Genomic DNA, 21269 nt, shown 5'->3' on the forward strand with positions numbered 1-21269 from the left:
CACTAGTCATTAAAACATAGACAGTGCATATAAAAACACCAGGAATAACATCCCTAAATGATCTGAAAACGCATACCACTACCCACAACTGGATTGGAAAGCATAACACATAAAACACCTAACATATGTACAAATATATGGCAAATGGTGTTACAATAGGCTTCTCATATCCAGATGTCAAGTCCCCATTGGTTAACTGGCAATAAGGTCCTGTGAACTAAATTAGCAATGAGAATTCTCTTTTTGTTAGAATGATGGGCACTGCATGATGTCAATACTTGGAGGAGGTATCTAAACTACCAAATAATTCAATAAATATTAACCTGCTTATTTGGTAAATGACACAGGGGGTCTAAAATCAGTGAAACCACATTAAAATAGAACATATTGAGACATTTTTAATATTGCATCAATAAACAATAACTCACATTTGTAAATGTGTGCAAGAAAGTCTCTCTTTGCAATATTTTGCATAAATGATGCAATTTGCGCAACTTATTGATGAAAAGATGGCATATATTATGTGGGCATAGAATAGAGACATTAGTGGGTGGCTCAGGACACCCTATAAACTATGATCACTGTAATATAATTGATCATTTTTCGAAACGTATGACTTTTCTGTGACAGTTTTGCACATACTTTTCTTACCACAATTTCCCACTCTGCACCACCAAAAATGTATTTGCTCCTAGTGTGTCATCATAATTATGTTATCAGCAAATGAAGGTGTGAGTACTTGCAGAATGGGTAAATTATGCTACGGGGTTGATATACTAAAGCTGGAGAGTGCACAGTCAGGTGCAGGTTAAAATAGAAACCAATCAGCTTCCAGGTTTTATTGTCAAAGCTTAACTGAACAAGTTGAAGCTAGAAGCTGATTGGCTGCCATGCACAGCTACACCAGATTCTGAGTGCTCCAGTTTTAGTAAATCAACCCCTATGTGTTAGCAAATTGAAAATTAAGTATGTAAGTATGGTATGTATTAAAGGTTTGCAGCATTTTCATTTGTTCATTTTCAGCACATTTTTTTAGAAAGTACCTCTGTCATAAGAAAAGTATCAGTGCTGCTTAAGAATGTTAGTTCCTTGGCTGTCATTCCGATCCTTTAGCCTAAATGCTCTCTGAGTCTCTGACCCAGTACAAGTATAGAGATAAGGAAGTCTGACACTAATGAATAGCATACTTGTTCCACATATGTAAATCAAAAGTATTGAAACCAGACACAGCCAGGCATGCAGAATTTTCAAAAGAGGCCCGGCAATGGCAGCCCACACTTTTTTCATGACAGAGTCGCTTTAAAATAATAGAATTCTTGTAGATTTATATGCTAATAATAAGATGATACACCTGCCATTTTACTTATGTCTTCTAATGTTGCCTTGCTGACCTCCTTCATTCTCTCATTTTAAACTTCTGTATCATTCTTTGAGTATAAAAATAATAATAAACAACCCAGGTGATAGAATTATAGGGTAATGCAAAATGGTATATACATTATATACACACTATATTGCTAAAAGTATTGAGACACCCCTCCAAATCATTGGATTCAGGTGTTTCAATCACCTTCAGTGAATTCAAGCATGGTACTGTGATAGGTTGCTACCTGTGCAACAAGTCCATCCATGAAATTTTCTTGCTACTAAATATCCCATGGTCAACTGTTAGTGGTATTATAACAAAGTGGAAGCAATTGGGAACAACAGTAACTCAGCCACGAAGTGGTAGGCCATCTAAAATGACAGAGCAGGGTCAGCGCATGCTGAAGTGCACAGTGCACAGAAGTCGCTAATTGTCTGCAGAGTCAATAGCTAAAGACCTCCAAACTTCATGTGGCCTTCAGGTTAGCACAACAACAGTGCACAGAGAGCTTCATGGAATAAGTTTCCATGGCCAAGCAGCTGCATCCAAGCCTTACATCACCAAGTGCAATGCAAAGCGTTGGATGCAGTGGTGTAAAGCACTCTGGCACTGGACTCTATGGCAGTGTAGATGTGTTCTCTGGAGTGATGAATCACGCGTCTCTGTCTGGCAATCCAGTGATCACGTCTGGGTTTGGCAATTGCCGGGTGAATGGTACTTACCTGACTGCACTGTGCCAAGTGTAAAGTTTGGTGGAGAGGGGATTATAGTGTGGGGTTGTTTTTCAGGGGTTGGGATTGGCCTCTTATTTCCAGTGAAGGGAATTCTTAAGGTGTCAGCATACCAAGACATTTTGGACACATTTATGCTCCCAACCTTGAGAGAACAGTTTCGGGATGGCCCCTTCCTGTTCCAACATGTGCCACAAGGTCCATAAAGACATGGATGAACAAATTTGGGGTGGACAAACTTGACTGGCCTGCACAGAGTCCTGACCTCAATCTGATAGAACACCTTTGGGATGAATTAGAGCAGAGACTGCGAGCCAGGCTTTCTCATCCAACATCTGTGCCTGACCTCACATGCGCTTCTGGAAGAATGGTCAAACATTCCCATAGACACACTCCTAAACCTTGTGGACAGCCTTTTTGGAAGAGTTAAAGCTGTTATAGCTGTAAAGGGCGGGCCAACTCAATGTTGAACCCTACGGACTAAGACTGGGATGCCATTAAAGTTCATGTATGTGTAAAGGCAGGCTTCCCAATACTTTTGGCAATATAGTGTATATCCAACGGAACAACAGACTTGGATTAAAGGAATAAATATTTGATAGGCTAGTAGCAACTTTATTGCCGTTTCTCAAAAATAACTTGTCTTAATGGTTTTTTTGTTTAATTTGAATAATGGCGCAAAAGATACACACAGAAAATTAAAATGTAATGTGATTTGGAAAATATCATTGTGATTTTTTTTGTATTGCAGACACCTCTCAATCTGACCCACAAGCACTCAACATCACTATCTCTGTGGACAATCCCACACTTGCAAACACCAGCTCTGCTGTTTTTACTGCACCTACTACTCCATTCAGCTCTAGTATGTACTCATTCTCAAGCAAAACACAAAAAGCATCTTTTCCATACAGTATAAACATTAGTGGTGAGCAAATTTGCTTCACCAGCAGTCTAATGAATTTGACCCTGCAATCCTTTTCAGAAAGAGTAATAATTTACTAGCTAGCTTAAAGTGTATGTCCAGCCAAATTTAGCCTGGACTTACACTTTAAAGGGTTACATAGTTGGCAAGGTTGAATAAAGACCTTAGTCCATCCAGTTAAACTTGTGTGGGTGTGTGCATGCATTTACTGTACATCTACACTTTCCATATGCCTGTATATTGGTTATGCTAAGAGGGCTAAGAGTTTAGAGGGAAAAAATGCATCCACCAGTTGCGCAGTTCTTCTTTAAAAGAATAAAAACAAGCTAGCTAATACCCAAAACTATATACATATTTGTGCAAAGCAATAGCAAGCGGCACACTTTATTTGATATATCCAAATCAATAATAAAGGATGGTCATAAACATATGAAAGTTAATATATTGTTTGATGTAAGAACTAGCTGGTCAGATATACCTGTGACTAAATGCGATACAAAGAATGACATAGTAGCTTGATATGCATGGACATAGGGCTCTAATTCAGCTAATTGTAGTCTAAAGACATACTGTAAATGTGTTTGGTAACATAGAGGAAAAGCCTAGAGGGTTCACTTCCATACTGTTGGCTTTGTTGAAAGAAATATAGTGGGCCTACTTTGGTTGATGCTGGAATAACACTATCAAGACAACATGGATTTTGTGACTGTCATCGCCACTGACCTTAAGCAATCAGGTTGTCCTAGTATCCTTAGGAAATGGACCTCTTCTCTACTATGTAGAAGTTTTCTATACTTAACTTGTTTTCTTTTTCCCTTTATTTTATTTTGGATCTTCCAATCAACTCTTCTTTGCTTTCTACTATAATAATAGAAGCAGTGCACCCAGATTGGTGTAATCTTGGAACCCCAAACTTTTTTTAGTTTTGAATACTGCAGTCAGAAGCTTTGTTGGAGAGATTCCTTCACTCCCTGTCAGGTAAAATGATTGTCCCCAGGACAGGAAGTGAGGGGAAATCTCTCTAACAGCAACTCAGACAAAACTATTTTTTTTTTTACGTTAAATAGGACTAGAACCTGTGTCAGCTTTAATGTTGGTTTTCCTGTTCAGATTTTCCTGGACTTTCTTTCTTGTAAAACGGTGTTCTCAGAAAAGAAAGGAGAAGTCTGTATGGAGCTTGCAATAGTAGCGAAACTGGTATTCTAACCTTTTTAAATTCTATCCAAAATTTTTTGGTACAGATACATTTTAATATGTGGTATATTTAGTGTTTTAGGTAGCAGGGGAAACTATAGGCCTAACCAGGAGCGGACTGACCATTTGGAAACTTGGGCACTGCCTGAGGGCCCGGGGTCAGTAGGGGGCCCCATGAGATGCCCCTGGTACCTTTTTCATAGTTTGGGCAAGGACACAGGGGCCCCATTGCCAGGGGCCCCATGAGTTGTCAGTCCGCCCCTGGGCCTAACCCAGAATATCAGTCATCTCTATTTTCTGTTTGCAGGCTACTATATGTAAAAATCTCTGAAATGTTTTGCTGAGTAACTATGCATATGTAACATTTTACCATCAATGACTCATGTGATCATCGTAATCATATTACAGTATATCTTTTATCACAGGTCGCACCCATTCAGCTAACAAAGCTCCAATCACTCAAACACTTTTGCCAGATTCTACAATAGGTTCCAGAAAAGACTTCAAACCCACAAGCACCAGCTATGCTGTTCTTACCCCATTTATCGCAAACACCACCACCACTCAACATTTATTTACAGGTTTGATGAGGCAGTCAGCTCAAGGGCTCTATATTAAAACCTTAAATCTTTCTAATATTTGTTGTAAATTATCTTCATCACTTTATGTATGCAGATTCAGTTGACTTTTTAAAATTGTTGATAACAAATCTTGCTACTTGTAGTATGTTGTTTAAGGTGACGTTGTCCCTTAAAAAAATGTAAAAAAGTTTACTTGTAAAAGATGACTCCTATACTTACCTCTCAAGAGGGTGGTGAGTCCTCACCTCTCTGTTTGCAAGACCTACAGCCTCTGGCAGAATCTTTTGGACCTGAAACTTCTGTTTGACTCAAATGCTTGTATCTCCAATACACACTGTGTTTCCTCCTGCTGGCCACTGTTGCCAGCAGGAGGAAAGATAGCAAGCAGCAACAGACATGTTCAGTTCTGAAGATCCTTCACATGACCGCTTTTGGAGAAAGCAAAGAAGAGACTCGCTGCCCTCCAGCATGGTGAGTATTAAGAGTCTTTTGTGGCTAAACCTTTTTTTAGATATTCTTTTCTGGTCCAAATGATATCTTTAGGATATACAGTATTTTCTGTTACAACATGTACATTTTTTTCCATTTCCTGAGCTTGCGGAACACAGTAATGCTATTGACTACACAAGTTAGTATTTTATTCATTGAAAGGATACAGCACCTGCAGGGTTAATGTAAGAAAGCAGGGAGGAGGGTGGCAACATGAACATTGTTTCATGTCGATTGTATTACTTACTTCCTTGTTACATTGATTTCTTTGCTTGCTTCTAAACATCAGTAAACCTATTACAGAAAAGGTGTTTGACAGAAATGAATGTGCTGGAATGATACAGTGATGTTATTAGTTGATGATTGACAAGCTATATTAAACCTTGCCATGAATTAATACAAGGGTGGTCTTAGCCAGATATCCTATGAGAATTTGAACTCAGGGAGGTGATGGCCAGCCTTGAGCAAATTGACACATTGCTGTATCTGACCAGGATTCTTGCCTGATTGCAACACTGCATGGTCCTTTTGCTTCTTAACACATCCCCATGGAGAGGAAAAGGACGAAAAAGAAAATCCCCCTTGCTGCTAATAAGCACTTCCAACCAGATTAGGCCCTTGTTATCATCTACTGATTGCTATTTTTGAATGTTTATAACTAGCATTAAAGTGTTTGTCCAGCCCAATTTTTTTTTTATTTATTTTTTATTTTGGATAAACTTGTGAAGGAGCATTTTTAATGAAAAACCGAGGCTCCGTTATAAAGATTTTCCCATCACTTAAATGACAAGATTTTCACCAGACAGTAAGTGGGGGAAAACAGCCAAACGCTTTTCTTTAGTAGAGCAGGGAAAGGCTAGAACCGTTTTGGCTTTTTATTGCTGTTCATGTCCTTGTTGCAGATTTTCCCTTACTGCCTGTCTTGTGAATCTGTTGTTTCTATAAAGAAGCCTGGGACAGCAGTAAAACCAACAGGGGTTCTGATCCAATTCTTCTCTGTTTTATCCAAATATAGCAAAAAACTTTTGGCTGGTTTTACAGTTTAATGTAGTCTTAAAAATACTTATGTGTATCCAAAAATGAGCCTCGATATTTATATTGCTGAGTGAATAAATATACTAGATATAGCACCACAATTTTCAAGAAAATAAAAAAAAAGTCATCAAGATGTCATTTTTCATGTTCTATAACAGATGTCACCACTGCCACGCAAGCACCCACTGTAACTGCTACCATGGATCTCACATCTGCATTCACCACAGGTTTGATGCTTTTCTTATCTGTTACAACTTGACATAATATTTCATAGAATGGAAAATTAAATCGTTATACTAGGTATACTCAACTTACTTGCAAACAAGCATTCACCTGTGAACTTGCACTAAATGACAGAAATCAGACACTTGCTTTATCTGTCCATATGTCAGCTCAAAGATGATTGTTAAAGAGGTTTCTTTTACTTTCAGCAAGAAAATGATAACCCCCTGACTCAAGTTGCTATGTCTAGAGGAATGGCCTGATCAATTATTTTTCCATACTGAATTTCTTAAACAGTTGAAGTGCCTGACGCTATACTAATATTTAATTTTAAAGTATATTGTTAGGCATTTTTTTAAGTTTTAGATAGTTCAGGAAAGGGTTAGACCTTATTTTAAGTTTTTATTGTCAACTGTGTTCAGAAGACAATTTACCTTCCAATGTGTACTGATGACCATTGTCATTGAGAATGAAAATGGGAGGGCATCTAACATTTTGGATTTGTCCCAAGAACAAGAGGAAAAGGAGAATCTTCCAAAGGGAACATATGTTCTGGTGACCACTGTCTAAGAGCATAATTTCACTCACTCACTTTAGAAGATTTCCCTTCATATCCTGCTGTGAATTTGGTACATGAGGTGAAGGGAAATTTCCACAATGGTATGCAAAGATTTTTACCCTTCTCTACTCTATTAAAAACTAAAAAAAATGTTTTGACTATTTATACATGTTAACTATTAATAAGATTAAGGTTTAGCTAGATTGCCTCAGTTTGTGAAAGTGAAAATCTCAACTGAATGAGACCATGATTGATTCCAAACCTCATTATTGTCCTGTTACATGTTTGGGGTGCACATTTTCAAACAGATAACCCCCAAAAAAAGGGAAGTAAAGAAATGCTTCTTCTTTGTACAAAATGGATAATGAACACCCACATGACAAAGAAATCTCTGTCACCCAGTCATGTAGATATTCCCCAGGCCATAGCTATATTGCACTATAACATGTGAGTAGCATTACTTGGGTTTACTAAATATATAGGAATCTACATGATATTTCAAGAGTGCTCACTGATAGGACTTACGATATAGGCTGTAATATATATATATTTTTTAAACTTAATCTATTTATCCAGTTACGCAAACTTTAAATAGACCAGAGCAGTAATATACACTACACCCTGCTTATCACGCAGGGAGTACTGTTCCATTCACCTAAAATGCTCATTATACCCCTGGAACCATAGGGGCATCACTATAGTGGCCCCCAAACCTATACCACAGAACTCTGACCTCACTTTCCAAAAAGGGGGTTAAAGGTCAGCGCACAAAACAGAACCAGGACCATAGGAGGTGTCAACTATAAAGGTGCATCAGAGATCAAATATAGCAAAAAGTCGCTTGTATCCTGCTTATCTAACCAAGGTACCCAAATTTTGGAAAATTTGGTTGGGCACCCTCTATTCTCATAAGTCAAGGCTGTATTATATTTAGATGAAACCTGTAACACTTAAACCTCAGTAAGAACCTTAAACTTAGAATAATTTACTAAATATGAAGTATAGTAGAGTGAAGTGAACCTGTGTTAATTTTAGACAACAAATCATGAGTAGAGGAAGTAGAAAAGTAGTAACATGTTTGAATGTTTCCACACACTTTATCCTTCCAAGGGGTGTACTTGTTTAAGTGCACATTCCCACACTTTGGAGAGAGGAGGTTAATGGAAATAGACACAACAAATGGAAAAAAAAAAACTTGACAGTGGTTTTACCCTTGTTTTCTCTACCCAAAACTAACAATAAAAAATGGCTTCTAGAATATCTAGATAATATTTCAATGCCTATATTTGAAATTTATGAATACATTATTTGAGGGTGTAGAAAATTTAAATTGGCAGTTGCTTCCATAGAAGTGGACCAGGCACTGGTGTATTTTAGAACAAGTTTGAAAATGCACAGTAAACTATTTTTTTGTAAAGAAAATGTAAAATAATTAATTTGAGCATTACAAGTTTGCAGGACAATATAATTAAAGAAAACCTACCCCCAAGAAATTCCCTTGGTGGACTATGGACCAGGATTCTGGGAGTGTTCTAGGAAATGTATTTCCAATAAACCACTTTTCTGTCTCCTTACAATAAATATATAAAGACTATCCAGATATATTAAGCTTGCTTTAATCTCTAAGGCACCACACACTTTTAAAGTAATAACTGTATACTCATAGTATATCTTTATTTGTACACATGAGATTAGTAATGGTGCGCATCCAGAGATGCTGCAGCTCAATGACTATCCTGTATCTTGGATACAATTGCTAAGTCACTGTAACATTCCTCTCTGTTAATTTTTGAGCATGAGAACATGGAAATTTAAAGTTCAAGCTATTTCCTCCAGCCTCTCTAGTCCCCTCAATACCATCATCTGTATCATTCCCCAGCTACCCTCTCCCGAAGGTCTGTAGTCACCTCTTGCACTAACTGCAGTATGGATAGTAAAAATCTATTGCTGGACTGCCCACTCCTGCACAATAATATCTCCTTGACTGGAATGAGACATTGCTCCAGCAATGTGGGCATGTCCCATTCAAGTCTATGGCATGTTAGTGCACAGGCATGGGCACCCTGCCACTGAACTTTTACTGTCCAATCAAATATTGGGAAGGAGGGACTATGAGTATTAGGAAGAATTGCATGGGGATTTTATAGTAAGCATGTGCTTGAACATTAAAATGTGTGAACTCTTACTTTTTAAAGCAACCCATTTAGTTCAAAATAGAAATGCAAAGCAATATATTAGTTCATATGCACTATATTGCCAAAAATATTGGGACACCCTTCAAATCATTGGATTCAAGTGTTCCAATCACCTCCATGGGCACAGGTGTATAAAATCAAGCACCTAGGCATGCAGACTGCTTCTACAAACATTTGTGAAAGAATGGGTCACTCTAAGGAGCTCAGTGAATTCAAGCGTGGTACTGTGATAGGTTGCCACCTGTGTAATAAGTCCAACCGTGAAATTTCCTTGCTAATAAATATTTCATGGTCAACTGTTAGTGGTATTATAATGAAGTGGAAGCAACTGGGAACAATGGTAGCTCAAAAAGTGGTAGGCCATGTAAAATGATAGAGCTGGGTCAGCGCACATTGAAGCGCTCACTGCGCAGAAGTTGCCAACTGTCTGCAGAGTCAATAGCTAAAGACCTCCAAACTTCATGTGGCTTTAGATTAGCACAACAACAGTGCATAGAAAGCCTAATGGAATGGGTTTCCATGGCTGAGCAGCTTGCATCCAAGCTGTACATCACCAAGTGAAATGCAAAGTATCAGATGCAGTGGTGCAAAGCACGCCGCCACTGGACTCTAGAGCAGTGGAGACGTGTTCTCTGGAGTGACGAATCACGCTTCTCTGTCTGGTAATCCGATGGACGTGTCTGGGTTTGTTGGTTGCCAGGAGAACGGAACTTGCCTGACTGCATTGTGCCAAGTGTAAAGTTTGGTAGAGGGGGAACTATGGTGTGAGGTTGTTTTTCAGGGGTTGGGCTTGACCCCTTAGTTCCAGTGAAGGGAACTCTTAAGGCATCAGCATACCAAGACATTTTGGACAATTTCATGCTCCCAACTTTGTGGGAACAGTTTGAGGATGGCCCTTTCCTGTTCCAGCATAACTGCGTACCAGTGCATAAAGCAAGGTCGATAAAAACATGGATAAACAAGTTTGGGGTGGAGGAACTTGACTTGCCTGTCCTGACCACAACCCAAAAGAATGCCTTTGGGATGAATTAGAGCGGAGACTGTGAGCCAGGCCTTCTCATCCAATATCAGTGCCTGACCTCACAAATGAGTTTCTGGAAGAATGGTCAAACATTCCCATAGACACACTTCTAAACCTTGTGGACAACCTTACAAGAAGAGTTGAAGCTGTTATAGCTGCAAATGATGGGCCAACTCAGTATTGGACCCTTATGGTCTAAGACTGGGATGCCGTTAAAGTTTATGTGTGGGTAAAGGCAGATGTCCAAATACTTTTGGCAATATACAGTAGTGTGTGTGTGTATTTATATATATATATATATATATATATATATATATATATATATAAATATGAATGATTTCCTCTCTTTTTAAAAGTGATAGCAAGACCTCTGTTCTCTGCTGCATAAATGACTTATAGGGAAGGGGGTGGTGACTTCAGGGGACGTTTCAGCAGGAGGCAGAGAAACAGCAGTATACTCCCTTTCACAGTGAAGAGCTGTGCAAGAGTGTGTGTCAGCACAAGTCTGACTACTGGTTTACAGGCAGGCTGTGCCCCCAAATAGAATGCAAAGAACAAAGCTGACCACGTTTGGATGGATAGATGGAAGCAATATAAAAAGAACAGGATCCTATTTCATACAAATACATGTTACAACAGACCCGTATAAGGATTATGAAATGTTGGGGACATTTTAGGATAATTTTAAGTTGTGTAAATAAAATGCAGGCTCAGATTATACAACTCTCTTTGTATTAAAGAACACTTTTCATTTTTCGGTTATATATTTTTCAGTGTTCTGTACATTAGATGTGGGACATCTACATAACATGCATAGGCTATTTGTCTTTACAAGGAAACTTGTTAGAAATATTCATGTAACAAACCCTACTATATATACATTTTAATAGTTTAAGCATTTTTTAATTAAAGGCATACTTTTGTTTGTCTTTCCATATTCCAGGTTCTTCCAGCTCTGACTTCCACCTGTCCACATCACCAGAATCAACACCAGCCATGAGCGTGTCCCCTTCTACTCCTGGAGGTGACAAGCAGACCTGCATCCACTGCAATCATAGCTTGGCATGCATGCAAAATACAACACAACAAAAATACACTGTTCTATAATTTTCTAAACAATATTAGTTAAGTTAGTAAAAGGCAATAAGAAAACTATAATATGAGGAATGCCTGTGCTGTTACCCCACTCCTTTCTGAAATTGGTAGTTACTGGCTGTCATATAAACATGCTGGCTTCAGCACTTTGTTAATCATTAACCTAGACCTAGTATGCAGCCAGGTAAATCGGAACTCTTGGGCTGCGAACTTGTCCCAGGTTGGTGCAATATTAAGCAATGTATCCAGGATAGCAAGAAATTCCTATTTTTCAGACAGCAGTCTGGGAATGGTAGCACACATGGAACAATGTCTTCAAAGCACAGGCGTGATACGCAGTCTTATAATTTCTCCTGTTGTTCCAAGTATTTTACCAATGCTACATTTTCTTTCCAGTAATTTAAACAAATTACTAATCTCCTGTTTTTTTTTTCTTTGCAGATGTTTCACAGGAATGCAGTAAGTATTTTGTGCTTGGAATTTTGATTCTTGAATTTCATTAAAATTTTTAACACAAATGGTACAAAATACTTACAAATATTAAAATAGACCTATCATTAAAATAACGACAATTGAGGCATTTTAACATTCATGTATTTCCCTGTACTGCAACCACCTACAAAGTTATTACACTCTGCCATATATACCCACCCACAGTCAGGAGCCTATCCCAGTTTACTTTCTGATACCCATTTAGCACCCTTTCTTCTGAAACATAATCACTGTTTTTTACATAGCACATACAACCCACAAATGGTGTTACAATATTCTGTATGTAATCATAAGCATTGCACTGTGCTATGAAGGTCATTAAACAGAAGCATATTTAACATATTAGTATGTAGTCTCTAAATGGTTTTAAATCCTAGAATAATCAGCTATTATCAATTTGGAAAAGCTGATTATACATGTTACAGTCTGATTGTACAATCCTCTTTAGAACTACTAACAACTACACTATACAGCCAAAAGTATTGGGACACCCCTCCAAATCAGTGGATTTAGGTTTTCCAATCACCTCCATGGGCACAGGTGTATAAACTCAAGCACCTAGGCATGCAGACTGCTTCTACAAACATTTGTGAGAGAATGGGTCGTTCTCAGGAACTCAGTGAATTCAAACGTGGTATCATGACAGGTTACCACCTGTGCAGTAAGTCCATCCGTGAAATTTCCTTGCTACTAAATATTCCACGGTCAACTGTGAGTGGTATTATAACAAAATGGAAGCAACTGGAAACAACAGCAACTCAGCAACTTCCATGAGTTCTGACCTCAACCTGTTAGAACACCTTTGGGATGCATTAAAGCAGAGACTGCGAGCCAGGCCTTCTTGTCCGACATCAGTGCCTGACCTCACAAATGCACTTCTGGAAGAATGGTCAAACATTCCCATACACACTAAGCCTTGTGGACAGCTTTTTTGGAAGAGTTGAAGCTGTTATAGCTGCAAAGGGTGGGCCAACTCAATATTGAACCCTATGGACTAAAACAATAAACAAACAGAAGGCGCCCTCATAAGGATGACAGTAAATGGGCTATATTTGCTGCTGGAGGAAGACACAGCCTGTCATATTGACTTAATCTGCATTCTGACAGAGTCCAGCTTAATTCCATCTATCCTGCAGAGGATACATCTTCACACAAACTTTAATGGCATCCCAGTCTTAGTCCATAGGGTTCAAAAACATAAAAAACTCTATAGCGTAAATGGTGAAATGATTAGGTCCCAAGCAAGAAGCCATAGTCATCCACCTGCTGTTCACCAAGGCTTGCCAGCGATTAAGGACTGATGATATTCCCATTTACTCTCATCCTTATGGCGGCACCTTCTGTTTGTTTATTGTTTTAGTGCACAGAGACATCCAATACCCTGTTAGAAGAGCTGCAGTCATTATAGAAGTGGATTAACACACCTGGATCTACCATACAGTGACTATGGCTTCTTGCTTGGGACCTAATCACTCTTTCTCCATTTACGTTATAGATTTTATGTTTTTGAACCCTACGGACTAAGACTGGGATGCCAATAAAGTTTGTGTAAAGGCAGGCGCCCCATTACTTTTGGCAATATAGTGTATGTAGTGAAGGAGCCTGATTGGATTCAAAATTGAATTGACTGTTTAAGGCCATAGATTGCACAATACGTTTGAAAGGTATTTGGCCAGCTTCAGAGGGGGCCTAAAGCTGAACTCCAGGAATTCAGTCACTTTCTAAAATGTTTTGGATTACCAGGAGTTAAGTCCAACAAGGTGCCACCTCATGGACTCATCTCTTTTATTTACTATTTGTTTTCCCTGAGCACTGGGAGCATTTCTATCACTTTATTTCTGGCCCTCTGATGCTGGACTCTTCTGGTCTCAGCTCCTTAGCTGCAGAGTCATATGCAGCTGCTCTTCCTGCCTCAGCCCTACTTCTGTCCAATCACAGAGCGCTTTGGATTATGTGAACCCATTCACAAAATACAAAGCCTTTTGTGAATGAGCAGCAGATGGTAGGGGCAAGCATAGCTTTTCTGTAGTAGAAGGCAGTGTCTTTCCTGTCAGAGAGTCAGGAGTGTAGCAATAGCTATACTTTCAGTACTCAGTAAAGCTTTCAGATGTAAATTAAAGATGCACCTTGTTGAACTTAACCCATAGATTTTAGAAAGAGGTTAAATTCTTGGAATTCAGCTTTAATTCACACTTTCAAGGCCAGTTTAAAAACTTGCCAAATGTTCTTTTTATCCAGAGGACTGTAAAAAGGTAAGGGGACATTAGAAAGGTTTTCCTTTCATTTTGGAAATGGTTATTTTTAGGTTATAATCTGTGGAGTGCTCTACCACACAAGGTAGCAATGCCAAGAGCAATAACTGAGCTGAAAATAGGACTGGGTGATTTTTTTTTCAACAGTTTAAGAAGGGGTTCTTTTTCAGCAAGAGTGAATAACTTGTCAAATACAATATGAGGTAGAAATGTCAAAACAAAATAATGTCATTTTAAAAAGGACTGGATGATATCATTAGTGTGCTGCTGTCCTTTTTTCATATCAACAAGCTGGTGGTGTGTCATAGGCCAAGCTGCACTGGGTAATTGCAATAGCGGTTGAAGATATGGCTGTTTTGTTCTGCAGACAAAAGTATTTAAAGCACAAGAGTAGCTGAAGAAAAGTACAAATAATTTGGCAGATAAAACACCTTATACATGTGTTAAACTGTGTATTGAGCTCTTTGCTGGGCATTTAGTTGTATGCTGTATTATTGGCATTAAAAGATATTTCCTTTCTTACTGTTATTAATCTAATATCTTACTTTAACAAATTATTGTTGGCAGATAAGTGAAATAATTATTATTTTATCAATTCATTCTGTGACAGATGGTGTAAAATTCCGCCAACCATTTTACAACAATAAAACGGAAGAATTGTACATAGAGAATCGCTCCAACAACAGTACATACTGCGAAAACATTTCCTCCCATGGGGACTATTTATTCATATTGGAACCGTTTAAATTCCATGTTAATCAATGTCAGTCAACGAGTATCAACTGCATGATTGGTAGATGCAACATCAGTTTAACCTTGATTCCACCACCGGGTAAGTTAGGTCAATCTGCTCACTTTTGACTAGCAGTCTGCTAACTTCATATTTAGTCTCGTGGGGTTCTTTTTCTGGAAATACTTTAAAATTCAACTCCAGCCATGTTGCCAGGAAAGGAAGACACATGCAAAAATAATAACCCGACAGTCATTCTAACCCTTACATTCTTTGTCTCAGCTGGAGACATTGAATATTACTATCCCAGTGCAATACTGTAGTACAAGGGGGTCTTTATAACTTTATATACCGGTATATATATATATATGTTAAAAAAGTGTGGAAACTTTTTTAAGAACCCCCGTATAACACCTCTTTGTTCATTAGGGGGTGTCTCCACCCCAGAGAATGCACTTCATTGTGAAAGGGAACAGCAGCCCATAACCACATAAATCTGTTCCCTGGGGCAGGTGTGTGAGCAAAAAGTGGCAACAACCATCAAGAGAAGATTATATGAGATCTAGGTATGAGGAGATGTGGTCACTTCTTCACGTCTTCCTTACACAATCGGTGCACCTCCACCACATATATTTTTTATATGATATATTTTTATTTTTATTGTATTTTAGTTCATCCTCAATTCATATGATCCATTTCATTTTATTTTATTTATATTTCATTTAGTTTTTATGTGTATGTATTAATGCAATGTTATTTATAAGGTGGATGTAAAATGACGGTATTTATAATTTTATATAATCTGGAGATTGTGTTTAATAACGGTGGTTGTATATTTGAGTGCGATATCCGGAAGTGGCATTTTTGCATACATCTGGGGACACTAAGGTAGTGTTTCAGGAGTGCTATTGATAGGCTGACTTGGATAGCAGTGTCTTCTGGGTCAGGGGGCGGAGGATGACGAATTTCCGGTTTTGGTAAGGGACTTCTGGTCCGGGGATGATGTACTTCTGGTCTGGTGTCAGTCGTCGCCCTTCCGGATATCGCACTGTGTGTCTCCATTTGGATCTACTAGAGACTATTTAAGGCTCGGTATTATCGACTCCCCCGCCTACTGAAGAAGCCCATATGTGGGCGCAACGTATCTATAGAGGAGAAGCTGATCTCTGTCACAATTGTTTGCTGCCCTCTTGCTAGCGGAGTGGTGAGCAATTGGATCATTGGAGTTATATACTGATTTTAGATGAGGATTATGTAAGTGTGATTTTAACTGTGGGGAAAATTAAAGTCTCAAACAGAGAGCATCGTGTTTTGGCCTTTTTATAACATGGCACACACATCCTTCAATCTCTGAGCATAGGCAGAGGAGAAGAGGGATATCACCTGGATAAGAAGTGGATATCGGGACCAGAAGGGCTTTATATTGAATGAGATGAGCTTTGAATGATATATTGGAGGTGAGCAGGTTTTTCACCTGGTGTGGTGGAGGGGCACTGATTGTGAAGGAAGAAGGGAACACATTTAAGTCACACGTGGATGTGCATGTGTCACGGAGATTCAATTGGACATTCACATTTTGGACAATGGTTATATATTTTTTACACTAATTGAGCTTATATGGTGTTTTTGGGTAGATGTGCTTATGTTGCTCTGCACTTTTATTTTTATTATTTTATGTTAAGCTGAGGGGAAATTCACTAACAAGTGTTCCCCTTGCATTATAATATTGGTGTTTAAGATGTATTTATTTATTCACTGTTATTTGTATTGGTATATATTTGTATACGTAGTTGTGCTGATTACAAATTTGGGGTTTTTAGGTATGAGGATATGAGGATACCAAGAGGGAAGTGGTGGGAGTGGGTTGATAATCTTCTATTGAATTTGAATCCAGATAACACACAGAGTTGCAAGTCCTATTTTGGTGTAGGGTTGAATATAGAGTCCTGTCATAATAAATTCCAAACTCCCAGTTATTGCAGCCAGCCACCTCCAAAAAGAGAATATATGTAGAGGCTCCCATATATGGAAAGGAGTCCCAGTCCTTCCCTAATGGGAAAGTGTTTCTCCTAATGTCCTTTGTAGACTATGAAACTACTGGCATTGTATACCTGATGTTGTGTACTTGTCGGGATTTTACGTAGGGAAAACCATCAGACACCTATGCCAGAGGATCAATGACCACATCTATTACTCTGAAAATGGTAAAACTATTACACCAACTCATCCTGGTTAGATGAGCAAAGCAAACACAGCTTAACTGGCTTAAATGAATATCTACTGGTAAATCAAACCCAGTAAAGCCTAAGCCTAAGCTTACACATGTGGCAGTGTTTGGAAATGTCTCTGAAAACCGATCCCCTACAAATCAGTTTTCAGAGTAATTTGACAGGCATTGAGGAGGTGATATGTAAGTTCCTTACCTCTTTAACCCTGTAACTGCCGCATCACTGTACTGTTGCATAGCAGTTGTGGAGCTGCCATATATACTTGAATCAGTTGTGTTTGGAGGCAATACTGCCAAGGGGGATCATTTTTGCTGGGGCTGACCCACATCCAACAGCCTTTGCAGCTTAAGCGTGGTGGCAAAAATGTGGCTCAACGATCTGTATGTACTGCTCCCCAACTGCAAGTGTAAATGAGTCCTAAGTCTAGCAAATTTTTCTTCCAAATACTACTAAAATATTTTTTTTTCTGTATTCCTGTTGGAGAAATGTTAACTTCCTGTCTTACAGGAAATGAGAGGAGATTTCAACAACAGGGACATATATAGTAGTAAAACCAAAGGGGACTATAACCTTTTTCACTCAATCTAAACAAATCATTATGACTCATAACAAGTATGCAGGTAAAGAGCTCTGACTCCAGCAGGGGTGGACTGACCATTTGGAAACTCGGGCACTGCCCAAGGGCGGGGGTCAGTAGGGGGCCCCATGAGATGCCCCTGGTACCTTTTTCATAGGCTTTTTTGAGTTTGGGCAAGGACACAGGGGCCCCATGATCCCCTATTGCACGGGGGCCCCATGAGTTGTCAGTCCGCCCCTGGACTCCAGGGTATATGTACATTTTTGGAGTCAATAACAACATCATATTTTACTCTTGATAATCACATACTGACTTTAGGTCCATTTCTCTGTGATTCTGCAGGTGTTACAAAAGTCTGTTCCAGAGCTCTAAAATATTTACCAGCCCACTGATTATTTTGTAGAAAAAAACATCAAAACACTGTGTGCATTTACCAGTTTATAAGTATACTAACTACAAAACTATTTTCCAGATGGCGATAGTTTGGACTTAACTGTCATTCCAGAAAAAAGGAATGCCATTTTCTCCTGGACAAACATAGAAAATTGTAATGTGACTGTAAACACCACTTGTACTGACAGTAAGTATTGGATATGATTTGAGACAAAACATTTCCTGCTATTAAAAGGGCACAGAAGAATTGCCATTATCACCTAAAGTTCTATAGAAATAATAGTCTGGGTTTATTTAGGGATAAATGTTTAATGATTATGTTTCATTGTTAAAGAAGATACATTCTTTTACACACACACACACACACACATATATATATCAATCAGAGTGGGGCAGCACAGCGGCTAAATATGGGCTGTTATCGGCCAGTTCAATAAAAAACGTCCGTTCACTAAAAACTGTCCGACAGAAGCCAGCAGCAGCCGATCGGCATAAAATCAGCACTGTCATAATTAACCACTCTGATTGGTTATTCATCAGAAGAGTACTATGACAGTTAATCATAGTGATCACATAGGCTTGTTTTTTAACACACTTGCCAGCTCAGCTGTCACTGTACCTTGCACAGAAGCAGGCACATTGACAGTAGCAACAACCAGGTTGTAGCTGGTATTGTGATGCACAGATAGTAAAACAAACAATTTAAAGGACATGAATAAATATTTATCAGCTGTTAAGTATAAATGAGTAAAACTGAGATTTTTTAAAATTAACGTTTCAGTGAAATGTCACCGTTATAGTGAAATGCATTGTAGCCAATGGGGAAAATGAAATGAAGGTAGTGCAATGGGCGTTAAGTGGCTCCTGAGGATTATAAAGGCAACTTTTAATTGTTCTAGACATGTTTCTGACCCCCCAATAGCTTCATTATTTTAAATTTTTTTCACAGAAATAAAATATGACAGTGAATACAAAGACAAACACAAATGTAAACCAACAATACATTTATAAAGAAATAAATGTATGAATGTGGACAAGATCAATAGATTTACAGAAGAGTCACCAACCCAAATATAAATCAGACAAAATGGAAAACAGATAGCGGGTAATCAAGGGTGACTCATTGGTAATAAAAAACTACAAGTGTATAAAACAAACGTTTTTTTTTACAAAAAGCACTGATAAAACATCTAAATAAGTTTACAATCCATATAGATCACATGCATCTTGACAATAAAAATTTTTTTGTTACATCAAAGAAACATATGTCATGGGTTTACTTTCAGTGCATTTCACTGTAACCTTATGTTATCATAGTTTGACGCTATAATTTTCACACAAACCAATTAATAAACACTTATTGGGATTGTTATTTACCAAAGACATGTAGCAGAATACAGTTTGGCCTAAATTTATGAATAAATTAAATATTTTGGTTTTTTTTATTGGAAATATTTTATAACAGAAAGTAGAAAATATTGTTCCTTTTTTCCAAAATTTTATGTATTTTTTCATTTATATAACAAAAAATAAAAAACCCAGAGGTGATCAAAGACCACCAAAAGAAAGCTCTATTTGTGTGGAAAAAAAGTGATATATATTTCTTTTGGGTACAGTGTTGCATACTGACTAAGTGGCAGTTAAAGTTGTGCAATGCTAGACTGCAAAAAATACCCTGGTTTTGAAGGGGATAAAACCTTCCAGAGGTCAAGTAGTTAAAGAAAACTTGTTGGGACAGTTTTGCGTAGATGTATTTTTTCAGAATGAAAATATTGCAGAATTTCCATCTCAGCGCAGCAGCACTATGGAGTAAGGGCCTAGTTCAATCACAGCTAGTGAGCCAATGAGGAGAGAGAGGGGGCTGGGTTGAGCCACAGCCCTGTGTGTGAATGGAGCAAGCCTGCTCGAGTACCCCCATAGCAAGTTGATTGCTCTGGGGGCAATAGGCAGGAGGGAGGGGCCAGAAGGTATCCGAGAAGAGGAGGATCGGGGCTTCTCTGTGCAAAACCACTGCACACAGCAGGTAAGTATAACATTATTTTTTTTTTAAATTGCCTCTAATATCACTTTAATACAGTTCCATACATTACAGTATTTAATAATACATGACCTCTGCTTACCTGCAAAACTTTGACACTGAGAACTGCCCTTTTTACCTGATCACACCACTCCAAATTTTCCCACCCACTCTCTTTTTCTCCCCTCTTTTCACTCTTGCCTCATCCATTCTTTAGTTTTTAAACCAAGTCTGGTAGATGGATAATTTCACATACAGTACATGCTAGTTATAAATTGGTGCTTTATTTTTCCTATTGGAAACTGTGATGACATATTTGTTTGTTACCTTTTGCTGTTTGTTCTATACCTTTATTGTATAGAAATATAGATTGAAAAATATAATGCAGGTAGGCTTATTAGTTGTAAAGTTAACCATTGTACAATGACAGTGTTAAATTCAGCCTTGTCATTTAGGCTTTAATGACCTCTGGTTGTAAAAAGGCTATAAATTTGTAAAACCGAATAACTGAAAAAGTTACCCTTTCTCCCAAGCATACCTGTGTGCCTCTATATTGTTGGCAATTACACAATAAGGATTGTTGTAGGATCACTTGTTTTTGACACTGAAATTTCAGAACTAGTACATTTAGATATGAGACAGTTAGTTAGGTCTAGGCCAAGGAAGAGGGGCCTGCCTTGGAAACCATGCTGTGGGGGGCTCGATGTCAAAGGAGTCTTCCCTGCCTCTGCATCACCTAGTCATATCAGACTGACAGCTCAGTCCTACAGACTACACTGAGAGATCACAGCTTTCCATATATAAGCAGCACTCTGCTCTGCTCAGCTGTCAGCGTGCTCTATGAACACAGCATGTGAATAGGCTCTTAGAGCTTGCTCAAACACACTGCTTGTATCAGTGCCTGCAAAATGCATGTGCGTTAACATGTGCTGATGTATGTTTTTACAGAACTGTGTTGCATTTATTTAATGTGTCACAGTGTGATGATGTGCATTTTTTTCCCTGGGCTTAAGCACATGAGAAGTATTCTATGGTGGGTTGCAGCAGGTTGTGACATCTTGCAAATGCTGTGATAAAATACAACATGTTCTGTGTATTTCCAGGCAAGGTACTGGTGTAAACTTGCACAATTGAAAACTGCTATTTGCCTTGTCCTCGCATTTGGAC

General features: G+C 38.4%; 1 protein-coding gene across 6 annotated transcripts in view; it reads left to right on the forward strand.

The window, feature by feature from the left end:
* Positions 1-21269, forward strand: part of PTPRC (protein tyrosine phosphatase receptor type C) — a 247863-nt gene that overhangs the window by 95429 nt on the left and 131165 nt on the right. For 2 of the 6 annotated variants that reach the window (XM_089688683.1, XM_089688684.1), the window contains 5 exons: positions 6480-6548; positions 11262-11342; positions 11855-11872; positions 14768-14989; positions 18165-18272. In XM_089688683.1, coding sequence (XP_089544809.1) covers positions 6480-6548; positions 11262-11342; positions 11855-11872; positions 14768-14989; positions 18165-18272 — 498 coding nt within the window. Of the gene's footprint in view, positions 1-2848; positions 2963-6479; positions 6549-11261; positions 11343-11854; positions 11873-14767; positions 14990-18164; positions 18273-21269 lie in introns of all 6 variants that reach the window. The other 4 variants (XM_089688681.1, XM_089688682.1, XM_089688685.1 and 1 more) reach the window with 4 other exon arrangements.

Source organism: Staurois parvus, unplaced genomic scaffold, assembly GCF_062004578.1.
Source record: "Staurois parvus isolate SC_StPar_1 unplaced genomic scaffold, SC_StPar_1.0 ptg000450l, whole genome shotgun sequence".
Taxonomy (NCBI): domain Eukaryota; kingdom Metazoa; phylum Chordata; class Amphibia; order Anura; family Ranidae; genus Staurois; species Staurois parvus.